The 18,258-nt window shown below is 36.4% G+C and overlaps 3 protein-coding genes across 4 annotated transcripts; all 3 read right to left on the minus strand.

Moving 5' to 3' along the window:
* Positions 1 to 222: 222 nt before the first annotated feature.
* LOC127799597 (uncharacterized) lies at positions 223 to 5,274 on the minus strand. 2 transcript variants are annotated; one of them, XM_052333770.1, is made up of 4 exons: positions 4,802 to 5,274; positions 1,580 to 2,359; positions 886 to 933; positions 223 to 776 (listed from the first exon to the last, which is right to left on the minus strand). In XM_052333770.1, the coding sequence occupies exons 1-4, from the start codon at positions 4,982 to 4,984 to the stop codon at positions 456 to 458; spliced, it is 1,332 nt and encodes a 443-aa protein (XP_052189730.1). In that variant the 5' UTR covers positions 4,985 to 5,274; the 3' UTR covers positions 223 to 455. The 2 variants fall into 2 exon arrangements, with proteins under 2 accessions (XP_052189730.1, XP_052189731.1); XM_052333771.1 differs by lacking the exon at positions 4,802 to 5,274 and adding an exon at positions 3,578 to 3,715.
* Positions 5,275 to 11,990: 6,716 nt separating this feature from the next.
* LOC127798957 (54S ribosomal protein L19, mitochondrial) lies at positions 11,991 to 12,720 on the minus strand. Its single transcript, XM_052332616.1, has one exon. The coding sequence runs from the start codon at positions 12,660 to 12,662 to the stop codon at positions 12,195 to 12,197; it is 468 nt and encodes a 155-aa protein (XP_052188576.1). The 5' UTR covers positions 12,663 to 12,720; the 3' UTR covers positions 11,991 to 12,194.
* Positions 12,721 to 13,674: 954 nt separating this feature from the next.
* Positions 13,675 to 16,184, minus strand: LOC127800153 (probable protein phosphatase 2C 47). The gene is made up of 4 exons (XM_052334607.1): positions 15,453 to 16,184; positions 15,035 to 15,229; positions 14,745 to 14,950; positions 13,675 to 14,623 (listed from the first exon to the last, which is right to left on the minus strand). Exons 1-4 carry the CDS (start codon positions 15,657 to 15,659, stop codon positions 14,068 to 14,070), a joined length of 1,164 nt encoding a protein of 387 aa, XP_052190567.1. The 5' UTR covers positions 15,660 to 16,184; the 3' UTR covers positions 13,675 to 14,067.
* Between the last annotated feature and the right edge of the window lie 2,074 nt (positions 16,185 to 18,258).

Here is an 18,258-nt window from a genome sequence, read left to right on the forward strand (position 1 = left end):
TATTTATTCATTTAAGGGAGTTTGTATGCTCCTTTTTAGTTAACAATTATCTGAAAGTGACAATTTGATTGACCTATTTTCATGCAAGTACTCTCTTTTCCTCTTATCTTTACTCGGTTGGAAACAAAAAAAGGAAAAAAATCTACATCAGTTGCAAGTCGCAACAAGCTCAATGATGGTCCAAATGTGACACACAACCTGAGCAATGTGTACAAGATGGAGTTTCCGTGTCAAAATTCGCGCCCATTGATGTTATTTCGTCAGAATAATCATCCGCTATGTTACATCTTTTGTGAAGCAAAAAATGAGATCTTATCAGATAACCATCAAATCAAAAGAGCCAAAAAAGTTAAAAAAGGGAAATAAAAACAAATCATAAGCAATGATATACTTGTACAGGAGGAGGGCGGGCGGGCCATAGAAGAGGTCTTCCAGCAAAGTGACCTCCCATCCCTTCACTTTCCCACCTTAATCTGAAGGTTGCCCATCCCAACATTCACTTTTTCAATACTAGGTTCATTCTTAACTTCATTCTGCGTCAGATTCCGGGTATTGAGCCATGGGTGCTGTAGACACTGCTGAGCAGTTGGTCTATTCTCAGGCGCAAAATCGAGGAGGGGAGAAAGAAACTCTGCAAGCTCTCGAGCATCAGAGTCAGAAATTTTGTATTTGTCAACCATTAATCGATCAAGTGGCCGGTATTTCAGCCTCCGAATCCTCTTCAGATCCCCATGTCTGTCAAAGTAATCTTTTGATCGGGCCCCCCCTATCGCTATCTGTTACATGAAAGATAGAAACAAATTGTCATCACATAATAGTTAACGCGAAGCAAGAGGGGGGACGGGGACGGGGACGGGGACGGGGATGGGACCAGTGGGACTCCACCTTCCGTGGCATCTTCCCTAGGAGTTCCATCATCAAAGCCAGATGATCCTGCAATAAGAACAAAACAGGTAGCTCCTTAGATATAATTCAAGCTAGTCCATTCCCATAACAATCTCATACCAGACACTCACACAAGAATAATCAAGGAGTGCTGACAACTCAAAAGGCAATCGACAATAGTTGCATGACAATTCGACTCATAATAATCATTACTCAGACTGTCAGACACAACAGACAACAAACTCAAGTTCAAGCAAAATGTCCATTTGAAACATAACACTAATGTAAGACATTCAAAAAAAAAAAAAAAACAGAAAGAAAACATGCAGCTAGAAATAAATTATTCCATGTTAACTATAGCATTGATGTGGCTTGGTATTCATAAGGGTCCTATCTCTATCTGGAAATTATGGTAGTAGAGCAAAATTGCAACTTGAAGGACTTGTGTCAGTTGTCAACCCTTAGCTTTTCTAGTTTCCAAAAATATGCTGGTAAATGTTTGTCAAAATTGATGAGATCCATATGCTGATTATGACAACAGAATGTGGTGGAACAAAATTAAATTTTAAGGTTGCTAGCATGTGTATCATTCCTCCTTCCTTTTTTCTTCGCTCTTTATGCTATCTTTTGGTAGGGAAGGGGCTCTACGGATAAGCATACAGTAGTTTACAATATTAAAAAAATTGGTCCTTACCTCATCCTCACTAAATCCTTGTCCACCCTTCGGAGTAAACATCATTTCTCCTGTAGCAAGCTCAAAGGCCATGCAACCAAATGACCACATATCAACAGAGAAAGAGTATCCAGAGCGAAGTATAACTTCAGGGGCTCTATACTGCCTGGTCTGAATCTCTTCAGTAAACGGCTTATCAGCCCAACAAGCATTTCCAAAATCCACAACCTTGCACTTCATATCAATCCCATCCAGGCATCTTTGTGATTTTGGACTCCCTCCCGTCGAAGATCGTCTTCCCGATATCCTAGCCACTGCTCTCCTCGCTCTTCGCTTTAACTTCTTTTCAATAAGATTTATGGTGACTCCACCATTTGGATTCCCCTCAGGCCTTTCAAGAATCGGGGGGAGATTAGACCTCATAGGGTCTTTGGCAGGATCAATAGTAGAAATGAGAAGAACATTTTCAGGTTTTAGGTCTGTATGTATAATACCAAGTTCCCTGTGCAGATAATCCAACCCAATCAAAATGCATTTGCATATCTCCCGCGCTCTATTCAGATGTAGGCCTTTATAGCGGTTACGTTTGATCAGCTGGAGCAGGCTATCACCAAGGAACTCGAGGACCATACACCAATGCTGTCCGTTTGGGCCCGTGTGTTTAAAGTGATCAACCAATCGTCCTACACACTTACTATTTGAAGGGTCCCCATTGGTAATGGCAGAAAGAACTTCAATTTCGTGGAGAGCAGCTTGAACAAATTGTGCAGCACTTTTCTGGATTTTAAGGGCAACGTATCTCTACAATGAGAAAACAATAGAAACGTAAGCAATGATGTTCTAAAAAGATCAAGTTGAGGCAAACACTCAGTAACATTACTGAACGTTCAGCAATATTACAGAATCCAAAAGGCAAGATAAAGAAAAGAAGGGATGAAGTTATGGTTAATATTATAAAATCCAAATAAAAGAAAAGAAGAAAGATGTGGAAAATATCTGATGGGGGATGAGATAAAGAATATTTCAGAAGATATTTCAGATTATATTACTAATATATTTTGTTATCTGTTTTGCTTATTTCTTTCCTAAGTAGTTTTAGGAAGATTATATTTCCATTCTAATTAGGATAAGATTTGGTCTTCGATATGTTTCCTAATTAGGAAGGATTTATAGTCTATATAAATATAAATCCCCTAATCTATATTGTTTGGGAGGCTTTGATAATTGATATTGGTTCTGAGTAATTGGGATTACTCCTGCATTTTGGTTTGGAGTTCTGTATCAATATCTTAGTAAAATAAAAAATGCTCAAGATGTCATATAGCATGACACCTCCCTAAGGTGCATGGCTGAAATAATAAAAGGCCTATTATGATCAAATGGCACCATCGGGGCTCCTAATTTTGAGAACAACTTAATGTTGTTCTTTATTCTGATACATTTGAAATAGGAACGGTATAAATTACTGAAAAAGATAAGTGAGTTCTCTTTACTATTGATGTTTTTGTCGTTACTACTTTGCCATGGGTACAATTATAAAACACCACGTTGTTGGTCTCTCGGGCTTGTGGCCTAAAAAATATGAGTCAAACCAATAACCTTATGTGATTAACAGGCAGAATAATTGAACCAAAAAATGTGCCCTAAGAACAATCTATAAACAACACACTAAAATGTATCAGACTCCTATGGTTCACATAGCATGTTGCTTTATAAAAATCCATAATCATTGTGCAAACTGAAAATAACACCACCTCATTGTGGTGATCAAAAGTTAAAAAATTCATCTCCAAAGAATACTTATGATGAGAACACACCAAAATATCCCCCAAGCAGTAACTGAAACACAGTACTAGCACCATTCAAACGACATTGAACACCTGAAAGCACCCGTCTAGAACAAATGGCACATGGGTGTGTGTGGATCAACTACCCACTAGTCTCCCTCTAGCAAAACTTTATAAATATTATCCATTCCATGTCCTACAGCCACCATGTAACAAAATTAGATTCAGTCACCTGTAACAGCATCAATTGTTTACACATCTCCAACAATTCCCCTTGTATGATTGCTGAAGACAACAATTCATCCAGGCGGTTGCCATGAATGCCTCTGCTCAATTGATTCCTGCTCAAGTGATGACAAATGGTCCAACACCCAGAGGCTGAGCATTTCTATGAGTGTGTGGTAAGCTTCCTTTTTTTCCTTTCCACCACTCAGATGGATTGTTCATTCGTTTCTTTTCTGATTCTTTATTTTTGTGAATTGAGGTCAAGGAGGGGGGGAGGCAATTGCTTCAGGTCGAAAATGCCATCACATGCATCCAGGTCATATGGAAGGATGAAAGTGGTATGGAGTTTATTATTCCTGAAGACAAACTTATCTGATTCAATACACACATTTATACAAATATATATATATATATATTTATATATTGCACTGACTCAAAAACACAAATTTAGCTGCTGCAACTAACTGGGTTTATTATTCTAAATATATGTATATATACAGAACAAAGAAAACCATTACTGTACTGAGCCATAAGCACTAGTATAACTCCTGCACCTAGGGTTCATGCCGAGTGATCTACCCTTTATCAATGCTCCTTTATTGATCTTTGGGTATCTGATATCCTACATAGGTGTTCAAAAAACCACAAAAAGATATCGGATCAACAGCAGGGGAGGAGTCAAAAACAATGAAATCTTAATCACTTATCTCATCTTGGTTTCATCAAACATATAGCCCATCTCAATAAGGAGACACATTAACCATACAAGACAAAAATATATAAATATGGAAATATATAATCAGCACAAAGTCTCTTCCATAAATAAATAATGTTCAAACTTGGAAAAGATTTGAAGGTTTCATTAAATATTGAGGAATCTAAACAAGTATTGCAAATCCAATTCATGGATAAATATCAAATGATTAAGTAAGATCTTCAAAAGAGAACGAACCGGCCATAGATCCCACAACAATATGCCATTTCAAACAACAAAGATAGAAGATAGAAGTAATCAAACAAAAATATGTAACTTCCTTAAGAGATATATATTCGTTTCTTCACATGTTGTGGCCAAACCGGAAAGCAAACCAAATCTAGCTACAATTCCAATCATTTTTCTTTTCTTTTCTTTTTCTTTTTTTTTTCTCTCTAAATTGAGTCGTTATTTTCCCGGAAAAATCCAAAGTTCCAAAGGGCGCACATAGGGTTGAACATGGAAATAGAAACATACGGAGGAAACAGTGTCGTAAGCGAGCCAGACGGTGGAGAACTGACCCCAACCGAGCTTGCGCTGCGCGATGTACCGGCCGCCGGCGAAGGAATCGCCGACCCTCACGGCGTGATAGCCTCCTTTCCGGTACGAATCAATTCCCTCATCTTCATCCTCCGACCCGCTCGACGACGAGCGCGACATCCTGACAATCCTCCCCCTCTCTCTCTCCCTCTCCAACACAATACACAATCCGCTCCCCTTCGTCTGATCTTACCACCACCGATTCGGATATAGATCACGACTCGTCGTGGAATGAGAGGAGATCAATGCTGAAGATACAAATATATATAGAGAAAGAGAGAGAGAGAGTGTGTGTATGCAAGATGATAGATTGATTAATTTTAGAGATAGAGACTGTTATATATCGTTGCGTGGTGGCCTTCCGTAGCCCCCCACCTCCCCTCCTCTCTCTCTCTCGCCATTCTTTTCTTTTCTTTTCTTTTTCAAAGGCCTGTGCTTGCTTTCTCTTCCGTGCGTTGCCGGTTTTGCCCTCTGTGCTAACTTGCGCGGGGGGATAAGGGATTAGGTGCGGTGGACTCATCCGAGTGGGACGAGGGTTGATGCGCGTCAGCCAACCGCCACTTCTCCCATTTCCCACCACCCCTCACTCAGTAGTCAAACACAGGAGTGAAGAATAGTCAAATTCACATTTCCCTTCATTTGGTTCTTTTTTTCTTTTTTCTTTACTAGTCAAATTCACTAGTAAAGATTACACGACAAGAAATAATAAACATGGAGATTATATAGGAACTTTTAATAAAATACTATTGGCTTGTGAATATTAATATTATTGTTAAGATATAATAATAAATTTATAATTTTAAAAGAGTTTAGTTTTTGAATAATTTGTAAAATAAAAAATAATTAGAGAAAGAGTGTTTTGTCATATCTAAAATTTTAACACTTTCATTAATTTAGTTAAAAATAGTAGGGAATATAGAAAGTAATAGTATTTGCAATAGATGTATAATTTTTTATAGAATTCTTTAAGTATATAAAAACTGGGGTCATCCTTTATTTATAGAGGTTAAAGTTGATATATGAAAGAATATCTACATCTTTCAAAATTGTTTATTCTAATTTTTAGGGTATCGATTTTAAAAATAAGTTGACCTTTTTATTCAAGTAAGCACGAGTGTTAGGAGGACATCGGGGGACTTGTAAGTTTTCGAGAGATGTTAGTCTTCTTTTTGTATTAGTCGTCAAGTGATAATCTCACTCACAAATTCACAATCTTTAAAAATTGTCAAAGACTATGAGGTTTCCCGACTCTCTAGTATTTTATTTCTTAGCCTTTTCTTGTTGTCTTGGATTGGGCATGTCAATGAAAATTTTAAAAATATATTTAAGGCAAGTGTTAATAATAATAGTATAATTATTTTTTTTATGTAATTGATAAGTCATAGGTTGAAGTTGAAATATAAGACTTGATGACGAAAGATTCAAAAAAACTATTTTGATACTTACTTGTGATACTCATGTCATATTTATATATTAATATATTATATTTTATGTCATATCAATAGAAATATATAACATAATAATGCACCAACCCCATTAAAAATATCACAAATGAGTGTCTAAATAATATTCTTATAAAATATTATAATTTGTTTTCTCATTCAAACTTTGATATAAACAAGTTTACACAAAGTTTTGTTTACTCACTTGATGTGATTTTATATGCCATTACATATGTCAATGAGTTTATCCAATATACACTCAAAAAGTAATAACCGCAAAAATTTCATAATCGTTACGAAAAAAAAACTTTACAATAATGCCCTTATTGTTCATCTCCTATCATATAAGTTTATATACAAAAATTATATAAATAAAACATTGACCAAAAACTATATAATTTATATTTAGGAGTGTACAAATAGTCAGCTCGGTTACTGAACTTACCAAGATTCACTAATTGATTAAATCGAATCAAAGAGCAAAACCGAATCAAACCAATGAATTAACTCAAAAAATTAAACTAATTGATACCCAATAATTAAAAAAAAATCAAACCCAAATCGTATAAACTGAAGTGAACTGATTAAATTGAAGAAAAGCAAAAAAAAAAAAAAAAATTGAAGTAATCGATAAAAAACACAAAATTGAAGAAAATAACGTCGTTTTTTGAACATCAAAATAATATTGTTTTATAGTTTGGTCAGTTCGGTTAGTTTCGTTATCCTAACCAAAAAAATTGAAAATCGAACTTTTAAAAAAATTTAATCAAATCAATCTACAAAAAAAAAAAAAAAAAAATCAAACCGAATCGATAATAAAAAAAACTGAACCCAAATCGTATAAATTGAACCAAACCGATTAAACTGAAAAAATACAAAAAAAAAAAGAAGAAAGAAAACCCAAATAATATATAGAAAACACACAAAATCAAATAAAACAATGTCGTTTTATGAATATCAAAACAATATCGTTTTAAAGTTTGATCGATTCAGTTAGTTTGGTTCTTCTAATCAAAAAATCGAACTAAAAATCAAACTTTAAAAAAAATTAACCAAACCAAACCAATAAAAAAAAGTCAAACAAAACTGACAAATTCAATCAATTCGGTTAATTTAGATAAATTGAACATTTACTTTTTCGTATTAGTATTGTGCTAAAACTTTGTAATTCGTATATAATTTTTTTATACAAAAGAAATTCATACAAGCAAAGTTTGACGTTAATCAATAATTATACCTCTAGTGGTTGGCCAAAATTTGGAGACCAATTCTTTCTGTTAGTTTGGGCAAGAAAGCCTAATTATTTTTTTTATTTTTTTAATATTCAATTTTTTATATGCCAAGTTTACAATAAAAAACGTAAGGGTAAAAGAGTCCTTTGACACTTGTTAAATTTATCAACTCACAAAATTTAATACAATGGCTTGTTGTAATTCATGAAAATTAAAAGGGAATAGTGACTATAGTCTCTATTTTAGCACTGCTTCCTTAAGTTACACGAAAATAAAAATAAAAAATAAATACTACATGAAATACAAATGAGAAACGCCCTTTCTTTTTCAATAGAAATGAATAAATAAAAATAATATAAGAATTTTTTATAAATATAATTTTTAATATATAAAATTATAAAAAAATATTTATTCAATCTAAAAATAACTATAAATTCCATAATATTTAAACTAATTCTGAAAAATTTTTAAATTTTGAGTTAGCAAATTTTTTCAATCTCTAACTTTTTTTGGACGAAATATATTTTTTTAATATTAAAAAATAACCTAAAAAAATCCTTAAAATGTTTTTGAAATTACAAAATGGTCCAAAAATGTTTTTTTGATCTTTTTTGGTGTTTAAAAAATAAAAACATTTCAAAAACACCGAAATAACGTCTCCAAGATAATTTTTGTGCATCATAGCTACCTTTGATTCCTCTTTGTTTATATGGAGTAAGAAATGAAATAGAAAGAAAATAAGTTAAATGGGTAAAAAGAATAAAATATTTTTTTTATTTATTTGAAAGGATAAAGGACTGCACAATCGATTAAGTCTATCCGAGAGGCCAGGTCCCAGGCTATAACTTGTGGCGAATTTCTTCGTTCACCTAGAGGGCAGCAGAGCAAGCGAACTGTAAGTTTTAGAAAATGTAAGATAAGTTCAGACCAAAGATTGACATTTTTATTATGGACAATTTTATGAACAAAACATTTGAACTGTAATTTTTAGATTTATATTTAGATATGCCTGCCTTTTAGGTGATTAAAGAAATAATACGAGTCTTTAAACATATAAAGTACACCTTTATTATGGGAAAGAAAGACATACAAGATCTCCAAAAATATAAGTTCTGTCCCGCTAACATAACTCCAAAAAACATATTCATTATAACAGTGATAAAATTACGTGACATTACAATAAAATTAAACTTGACATGTATGCTGACTTTTGCTACCCAATAAGTTATGATAACACCATATTGTATCTAAAAAATACTAATAATAACACGTGTTATGACATAATTAGTTGGTGATTTCATATAATCTTAAAGACAAGCATTCTTTTGAGGATGATGAACAAGGGGGAGCCCAAAAGATAAATAAAAAAGCCTTTTCATTAGAAGTTAGAACAGCCACTAAGTTGGTCCGAGGATTTTTCATAATATGCTAATGAAAGCAACATATCCACATGGTTGACAAAGGGGAAAAGAAAAAGGGAAAGAAAAGAAATCATATTTGTTAATGGGTGTAGCCTACCTTGCTTGGAGTTGGGCATTTGATTGAAGAGGCAAAGCATTTGGCTAATTAGCATGGTGATGCTCCAAACTGTATAATCAAATGCACAGAAGATGTTCGGTAAAATGCTTGTGTGATTATGCCTCTCAAAACTTGAGAGACCAGGCGACACATAATGTCACAATAATTCCAGTAAAAAGCAGATCTCCAAGATAACAATCAAACAGTAGAAAGTATGATTATGAGTCCATAACAATCATTTTACATTTGTAAAATATTTACATCAAAACATGAATTTGGCAAGCATATGACAGACATGAAAAGGTATTAAAATAATAATGCAATTGTGCTTGTTCATCTTGATCTTCATCATCACTTTACCTCCTTTTTCCACACAAGCACAGCAAATGGCACTGATTTCCCACTCAAAGTAGCATCCTCTTCCAAGGTTGGAAGTTCAATCATGGTCATCATGCTTTTGAAGCACTCCCCCAACTTTACCTGCTGGCCAAGGGCACTAAGTTTGTCCAGCAGCCTATTCCAACTTCAAAAGTTACCTCTTCTCATCATTTCATGCGCTCCCAATCCCAATTTTTCCCGTCTGCTAAGGCCTCCATGGCATTGGAGCATATTTGGGACTACTTGTAACAAGAAATATGGAACCCAGATGAACAACCTCTCCCTCCCTGCTCCCCCACAAAATTCAACCCTTTCCAAGCAGACAAAAGGAGACCCAAAACTTTCCGCTATCAATTCCATAGCTGATTGGTATATTATTTGTGACAAAGTTGATAATACCAACAGTTTCTATTTTGTAAAGCATATTAAAATTGGAAACATCAGATTCACGACACCAAAGATCATACATGGTCTACGTGTCTGGATTTGGAAGGTAACCCTTACTCTCCATCCACTTGAAAAGTGAAGGCTAACAGCACTTCCCCATACCTAAACAACCCCCAACCCAACACAAACCCCCGCCCCCCCACAACCCCCCCCCCCCAAAAAAAAATAAATAAATAAATAAATAAATAAAGAAGTTCTTAATCAACAGTTAGTACTCTACATTTCTAAGATATAACAGCAATTATAAAACATCTTTTATTACAAAGAATTTAAAAAGGGCGTCCCAGAGCACATGGCTCCCCACTTTGGGAAGGTCATTTGTATACACAACCTTTACCCATCTTTCACAAAAGGGCTGTTTCCACTATCACCACAAAATATTTTAATTGCAATTTTCATTTCCCCTTACAGCAGAAGCCCTTACTCAAGGTGTTATGAGCCCCAATGCCAGCAGTAACTCTATAGCTCTCTACTCTTCCAAATCCTTGACAACCTCAATGTGCCCTTTCTTGAAGGGAATTTCAACCATGTTGGTCACTGCTACAATAACAGGAAACATCCTTTACAAAGTATTTCTCTCAGAGAATCAAAAGCTTGTATTAAACTCTGTTTCTGACCATAAAGTAAATATTTTTAGAAGTCACCTACTTAGATTTCATCATCTCATTTGTAAATTCCTAGCTGTTTCAACAGCGGTCTCGTAGAAACAGCCAAGCATTCACTTATGTTGTAGGGTAAAAATTTCTACCAACCCTACCACCCTAGTTTAACAGTTTGATTAACATGTATTTGGAGTTGTGAAAAGAATAAAACTGTTCACACCTCTACTTTCCCATACTGTTTTGTTACATCCATTACACCCCAGAGTTGCACCATGGTTGCCGCAATATCTTAAGTTTCCCATTCTTGAAAACAGCATGAGAAGCGCTCTTTTGTTTTTAGACCATGAGATTCATATTGCCAAGGCCATGGAAACATTATTAAATTATATCTGCCCAGCAAGGGGCTTCATCAAGATAACAGAATTGTGACCATGACCATGACCATGACACCAGCCCTTTCACCTTTTTCCCATAAAATTCCAAAGTTAAATCAACATCGTCCTTAAGAAGAACATAAGTGTTGAAATCAACAGTGTAAAATATCAGCCTTTTGAAAATTAAAAACTAAATGAACTAGCCCAGTGACTTCTCAACTTGTTATTCCATTAAAGGTTGCACACAATTATAAGGGAAGGACCACAATCCTAGGTGAGGGCATTTCAATCTATACTTCTTGGTGTTGTCAAATGTGCAGCCAATTAATATGTGGTTTGTGGGTGAGCTAGCAATCAACACATTCCTTCCCAAGAAATTGTAATGTTTAGATCAAGAGCTTCACAGATGGGGTTTTTAAAACTTAAAAACTAAATTAAGTACTCTAATGATTTCTCAAATTCTTTTCCTCAATACAACATAACTATTAATTGTACTGAAGGACCACCATCCTATATGAACCTTCTAGGCAGGGTATTTTGACCAGTAGTTCTTTGTGTTTTCCAATCATGTAGTCCAAGTTCAACATGTGCTAGCGGGTGGGCAAGATTGGATAGATTCAGGTACATCTTTGGTGAATAAATCTCTGAGAGCTTATTGAGGTTAATAGGAAAAAAATTTCCACACAGGAGATGCTGAGTATGGTTTTTTTTTTCCCATTGGTTTTGAAGGCTAAGCGATTTGTTCTAAAGCTTGGTACGTTACCTCTATTTGCATTGACATCAGAAAAACAATGTTAACAGCCCTTGAACAGCATAGCCCATTCACAGGCATGGGTTTTGAAAATGAACCACAAGTAGAGTTGTCATTAACAGTTTAACCCTTTGCAAATCCTGATTGATGGTCCAAAATAAAATCACATGCTTAACAACTGCCATGATCCATTAGAGTGCCACTACGATTTGTTGATGTAACTTGTAACAACATATACCAGTAGAGGACCTATAGGTGCGATACTGCTAGCAAGTATTAGGTCTGAATTCTACAGAGCCAAGTGTTACTGTTAATCTAGAGTTAGCATCCAATGTTATCAATATAAAGATGCATTGAATGTAAATATCTACACAAAAAAGAAAAAAAAAAATCTCAACTTTGACGTAAATTAAGAATAATTCCATGGGCACAACCCTGTCCAGAACATCCAAGACAGTAGAACAAACTAACGGCTCCCGTTCTCCTTTGGAGCTACAAAACCATTTCAACGGCATATAAAAAGTGAACATTTGACTGAAACCTAAAAACTCTATGGATAAATTAACCAATGAATCAATTATTTGATTCACTCCAATTCCTTGACAACTTTAATCCCCATGGTATTGGCAGTACCAATAATGGATTTGCAGATTGCTTCGAGAGACATGTACTGGCAGTAAGGATCAGACTGCTTTACCTTAGCGATCTCGTAGATGTGCTTTAGGGTTACAGAGGAGGCGACAACGTGGCTGGGGCGGCTGCTGCCGGACTCGACTCCGGCGGCCTTCTTGAGATACCAACTGACCGACGGAGACTTCACGGTGAACTCGAAGGTATTGTCCTTGAAGGCTGTTATGGTCACCGACAGAGGCGTGTCTGGCTTGTACTTCTGCGTTCGAGCGTTGAAGTCCTTGCAGAAGGCCATCAGATTCAGCCTGTACTGACCCAACGCCGGCCCGACGGGCGGAGCTGGCCGTGCCCCTCCCGCCGGCACCGTCAGCCGGATCGTCGCCGCCACCGGCCGCCGGGTCAGGATCTCTTTCAGCGACGACATAGCTACTCTGAAGGCAAAGAGAGTGTGTAGTAGACTGTAAGCTTTGGACGTGGCCTTAGGGCGGGGTGGCCCCTTTTGGGGAACCATACTGGGCTCCTGGCCCATCTTATTTGGGCCGGGCCTTTTTCTAAAAATATTTCTTTTTCCATATTTTCAGTATTATGAAATTTTTGCTGTAACAAGAACATAGTATTTGAGGAATATGTTTGAGTGAAATTGTTAGTAGAGACTTTCATTAATTTATTAAATCAAAACTATATAATATAAATAATTTTAGTGCACAAAAGGTAATAGACTTCTATAATTAAAAATAATATTCGATTTTATATCCAAGCAATGTTAACTGCTACAAATGCCTTCTCTAATAGTTTAATCATTAAAATTTATTTGACAATCATTGATCAAATATACATAATTATACTAAAAATGCTAAAAGATTTGGTCCTATAAAGGGTTCTTCACTAAAAGAGAAATTTGAGAGCAATACTTGCAGTGCCATGGGGACTGAGGTCGTCTGGGAATGGGAATTGAACCAAATAATTGATTCAGTGATTGATCCCATCCACACAGATTTTTGGTTTCAATCAAATGTTAAATGTGTTGGTGTACAACTTTTGATAAAATTGTAAACGGTAGCTAGAATATCTGAATCGCAGCGGAATAATCGAATCTGATTTATCTAACGACTTCCGTGAAAAAAAACTACAAAATCTTTCTTATACGTCCATCCCTTGTCCGTCCAAGACTTAAATGATGATATGAAAGACAGTATATGAACGACCAAAAACTAATTTTAATTGTTGTATATTTTTCATTAGATTCTATACCTATTTATAAATATCACACGGATATAAATAGATATATCTTTTTAGAAATTTAAATCTAATTCAAATTTCAATTAGTTATCCCATCATATTGCTAAAATTCGAATATGATTGAATTCTAAATACTTATCTTATCATTATAGAACTTATCCCAATATAATTGCAATTCTAACAATTGGACATAAAATTTGAAATGGCTTTGATGCTGAAAAGGGTAAAAGAATACATTAAAGAACAAATAAATAAAGCATTTGATATCCTCGACTAAGTAATTGTCTCACTCTCATTGTCATTGTTGATAATTCTCACTAGTCACTAAGTTTTTGTTTGATCATAGATACTGTGCCATAGGCACCATCATCATCCTAATGCTTGCTACCACTGCAGGCTTCAAATAGCCAGAACTATGCAGTCTACATGTCCATGGAGATGAGAAGAGAAGAGAAATGCTGAATGGTTAACAGTAGAATGACAGAGCAGAGGCCTTGGACGACGACGATGGAGCAAGGCAGAAGAGAAGAGAAGAGAAGAGTAGTGTATATGGTTGCTTTATACAGAGTCCGAAGCAGAGTTCCCTTAATTTAGAGATTGTTCAAGGCACCCTTGAGAAGATCAAGGCCTTCGGCAGAGATGCTTCGCCTCCTCTGGGACTTGGGTACTTCAATCCGGGGGGGAGGGTCCGGGGAGAAGCAGATGACGAGCACAGTGAGGTTGTCGCAGGTGTTGCGCTTGAGGGCCTCGCGGACAAGCAACCGCGAGCACTTCTCAGGATCATTGTGCTGCATAAGCTCCTTCCTCACTATTGTCACTGCACACTGGCTGCTCATCACATCCCAAAGCCCATCACACCCCATTATCAAGAACTCATCTTCCTCTGACAACACGATCTCCTCCAACTCTGGCTCTGAGCTCAGGGGGTACATCGAGCCCTTGGGGCCCTTCAAGTGCCAGTCTCCAAGCGCACGCGCCACAGATAGTTGCCCGTTGAGATAGCCATCGTATATGACTCCACCTAGCTTCTCGATCCTCAGCCTTTCAGATGTGCAGTTGGGTTTGTGGTCTTTGGACAGCTCCACTGCTCTTCCCCGCTTGCCTAGCACAGCTCGAGAATCCCCAGCATTGGCAATTAGCATTGTCCTGTCAAGTGTGTCCAACAACATCATCATCAATCACACAACAAGACTCTACTCTCATCACTTGTGCGTCTATTAATCCATATGAAACACATTCGCAAGTCGAGTTGAGTTCAGTTCCTTACCGCCCCAGCATAAAGGCAGTCAGAGCAGTGGTACCGGAAGACTTGTCAAGAGACTTGGCATCGGCTAAGGTGTAGTCGGCCTTGACGAAAGCATTCCTTATCGCTCTTTTTACTCTAGCAGGGAAATGTGAGTCCTCGACAATGAACTTAAGTATGTTTTTTCGAGTGAATGATGCAGCATCTACGCCCCCATGTCCATCAAATACCTGTCCAATGATAACAGATAATGAATAAGGAATCAAGCAAGCTCCAGTGATAATCCAAAGATCAACAAGAAGTTAATTACACACCCCATAGAATGCTCCAGGGGAAGGGAAACCTCCTGATGCTGCACCGAGATGTTCCTCAAGATTATCCACACAGATGTACTCATCCTCCATGTATGTTTTGGGTCCTATCTCAGAACAGCTTCCTGAGCGAAAGACGGGTACATATCCACTACTGTCACCTGATGTCGACAAGCCAGTGGCACCATTACTGGATTCCTGTACATAATAATAGGTCATCATATCATATGTGCAATAATCAGAGAACCACAAAAAAAACTCAGCTCATCAAGGTTGATCAATTCTCCTAACGATAAATGTAACAATGATATCAATATGAAGCTTGAAAACAAGCCCAGTTCCGTTTGGTTTGGTTCCAATAGAACAGTACATAGTAGACATTATCCTTGATGCCAAATCAATAGAATGATTATCCACTCACCAATTCAACCGCGCCGGCCAGCATCGCCTGGCTGATGCTGTGCCGCATGACCGAGTGGTTTCGGGGAGGCTTCCTGGCCTTACTTTGGCTGAAATCTGGTGTTTCTGGGTTCTCACCTTCTTTGCAAGACACAGCATTCGGCTTGCTGCAGCACCCACCCTCTGTCTCGCCGCCGTGATGCGACGATGCATCAGTGCCTGGAACCATTCTACCCCCAACAATCAATCCAATTTTCAATCCATCAAGCAAAACAAAACTCTGTCGACCTGCCCTTAATCACACAGAGACAGATATCATATGGCCGTGCGTCTCGCCTGGCAAGAACCGATGACCAATTTGATGCGGAGCGGCGCATTACAGCCTTCCATGCTTGCAATTTTCCTGGGAAACAAACAACAGGCCCACATTCCCAAACTAAGCCCCAGGATTGGACCAAATTTATAAAAAAAATGGAGGAGGAAGAGGAAGAAGAAGGGTTCAACTTCGAAGGGAATGAGATGAAAGGGGAGACCTAACCGAGAAGGGTTGTGGGATTGGAAGAGGCAGCCATGGTGATTGATGAAGAAGAGGGGGAGAGAGAGGATTAGGCTAAAAGCAAGGCATTTGCAGAGGAGAATGGAGGACCGCTGAGGATTGGGAGTTTTGTAGGGTTGTTGTTCGAGGGGGATTGCGGTTGTGGGCTGTTGACACGTGGCTGCCCCCCACGGTGGCAGGTATTCTAGTTGACCGGATGGCCTTGAGTTTATGCCATGGCCCACCTGTGGTCCAACGTGGAGATTTTTTTTTAGTAATGTTATTTATATATATTGATCAAAACCTACAACTCTTTTTTTTTGTGAAAAAAAATACAAATTGATTAATTAAAGAGTATATTTTCAGACTATTCTTGATATTTTGTTTTTAAAAATGACATATAGTTCCATGAATATTAAAAGATTTTAAAAATTAATCATTTTATCTCTTATTTAAATTATTAATTCTTCCTTTCTCGCTTTTCTCCCCCTCCCCTCATATCTTTCACCATTGCAAATGTCAAAATTGTCACCAAATTGATCATTTCACCTCTAGCCCTCTCTTTCTTTCTTTTCTAATCTCTTTCTCGTCTTCCTCTTCTCTTTTTTTTTTTTTCTCTATTGTCTCCCATTCCCTTAATCTCTTTCACTATTATAAATGCCGAGATTGTCGTCAAACTGATCATTTCACCTCCTCTTTTCTTTTTTTCTTTTTTCAACTCTTTTCACTCTGTCTGATCGATAACCTAGATGAAAGCTTCAGATTAGTGAGAAAGAAATAACAGATAAGGGTGTGCAAACGAACTGAAATCAACTAATTGAACTGAGAGAAAACCAAATTAAATCGACTGACTAAACTAAATGAATGAACTAATCGATAATCAAACTAACTAAACATAAACTATATAAACCGAATCGAAAATCAAACTTTTTGATAGATCGAAGAAACTAAATTAATCAATTGACAAAAAAAAATTAAAAACTGATTGTAAATTTGAAACACCCAATCAAGAAAAGATTTTTTTAAAAAAACAATGTTTTATATTTTGCTCAATTCAATTAGTTCAGTTATTTCGATAAAAAAAATCAAAGCGAAAATCGAAAATTAAAAACCAAACTTTCTAAAAAATATAACCGAATCGAACCAACAAATTCGATCGATTCAATTCGATAAGTTTGGTTAAATCAAATTTCTACTATTTCCTAATAACAAAAGGAATGACGAGTAGACAAAAATTGAGTTACAAAGTCAATGACGATGAGATGAAGAGTAAGTCACTATGATGTAACAGTCTGCATCGAGCGATAAGAAGGACTAGAATAACTTACCTTAATGGGCCTATGTAAACTTCCCAAGAGGTCACCCATCATTGAGCTTCCCCAGCTCAAGCATGCTTAATTTGGGAATTTCTTGTCTACATTCAGCCGGATACCTAATGTTGTTTCCTTCCTTACTTTTCATCAATATATACTACTATTCTTTGGGTTCTTATGGTATTACATTCTCCCCCTTTGAGCACATTACGTCCTCGTCATGCGACCTTACAACCAGTCTTAAATCTTCTTCCCTTAGGGGGCTGTCATCCTAAAAGTCTGTCTAAAGTTGCTCATTGTATAGGCATTCGAGCCCTGACGCCACTTTCCACCTTCACTGGATCGTCTTCTCCAAGGATCGACTTTGATGCTACCTGTAACATCTCGCATCTAGCGATAAGAAGGACTAAAACAACTTATTCAAATGGGTTTACGTGAACTTCTTAGGAGTCACCCATCCTTAGGCTTCCCTAGTTCAAACACACTTAATCTGGGAGTTCTTTATCTACATTCAGTCCAAAAGATATTCACCCGGTATTGTTTGTTTCCTTACTTATTCTTTATATATACTACCCTTATTCGAGCTCTTGAGATATTACTATGATGTTTCACAAAATAATAGCCAAAGGCAATTTTTTTCTCTTCTTCCTCTCACACATCTCGAGCCCATTGAGAGATAAAGATATTTAGGTTAATAACATTTTTAAAAATATAGAAGTGAAAAATAAATTAATCTTACAATTTAAATTATTTAAAACTACTTTCAAATCAATTATAAACATAAATAGAAAACAAGACTACTTTCAAATTAATTTAAATTATTTTTACAAAAATACTTTTCTATAAAAACTATTACTTGATAATAGAAATTTCACCAATATATCAAAGAAACACTAAATCAAATCCAATCAACAAGACAAATTTTCACTTTTAAACTGAAAACAAAGACCGAACACACAAAAAAAAAAAAAAAATGAAAC

Source organism: Diospyros lotus, chromosome 4, assembly GCF_014633365.1.
Source record: "Diospyros lotus cultivar Yz01 chromosome 4, ASM1463336v1, whole genome shotgun sequence".
In the NCBI taxonomy this organism is placed as follows: domain Eukaryota; kingdom Viridiplantae; phylum Streptophyta; class Magnoliopsida; order Ericales; family Ebenaceae; genus Diospyros; species Diospyros lotus.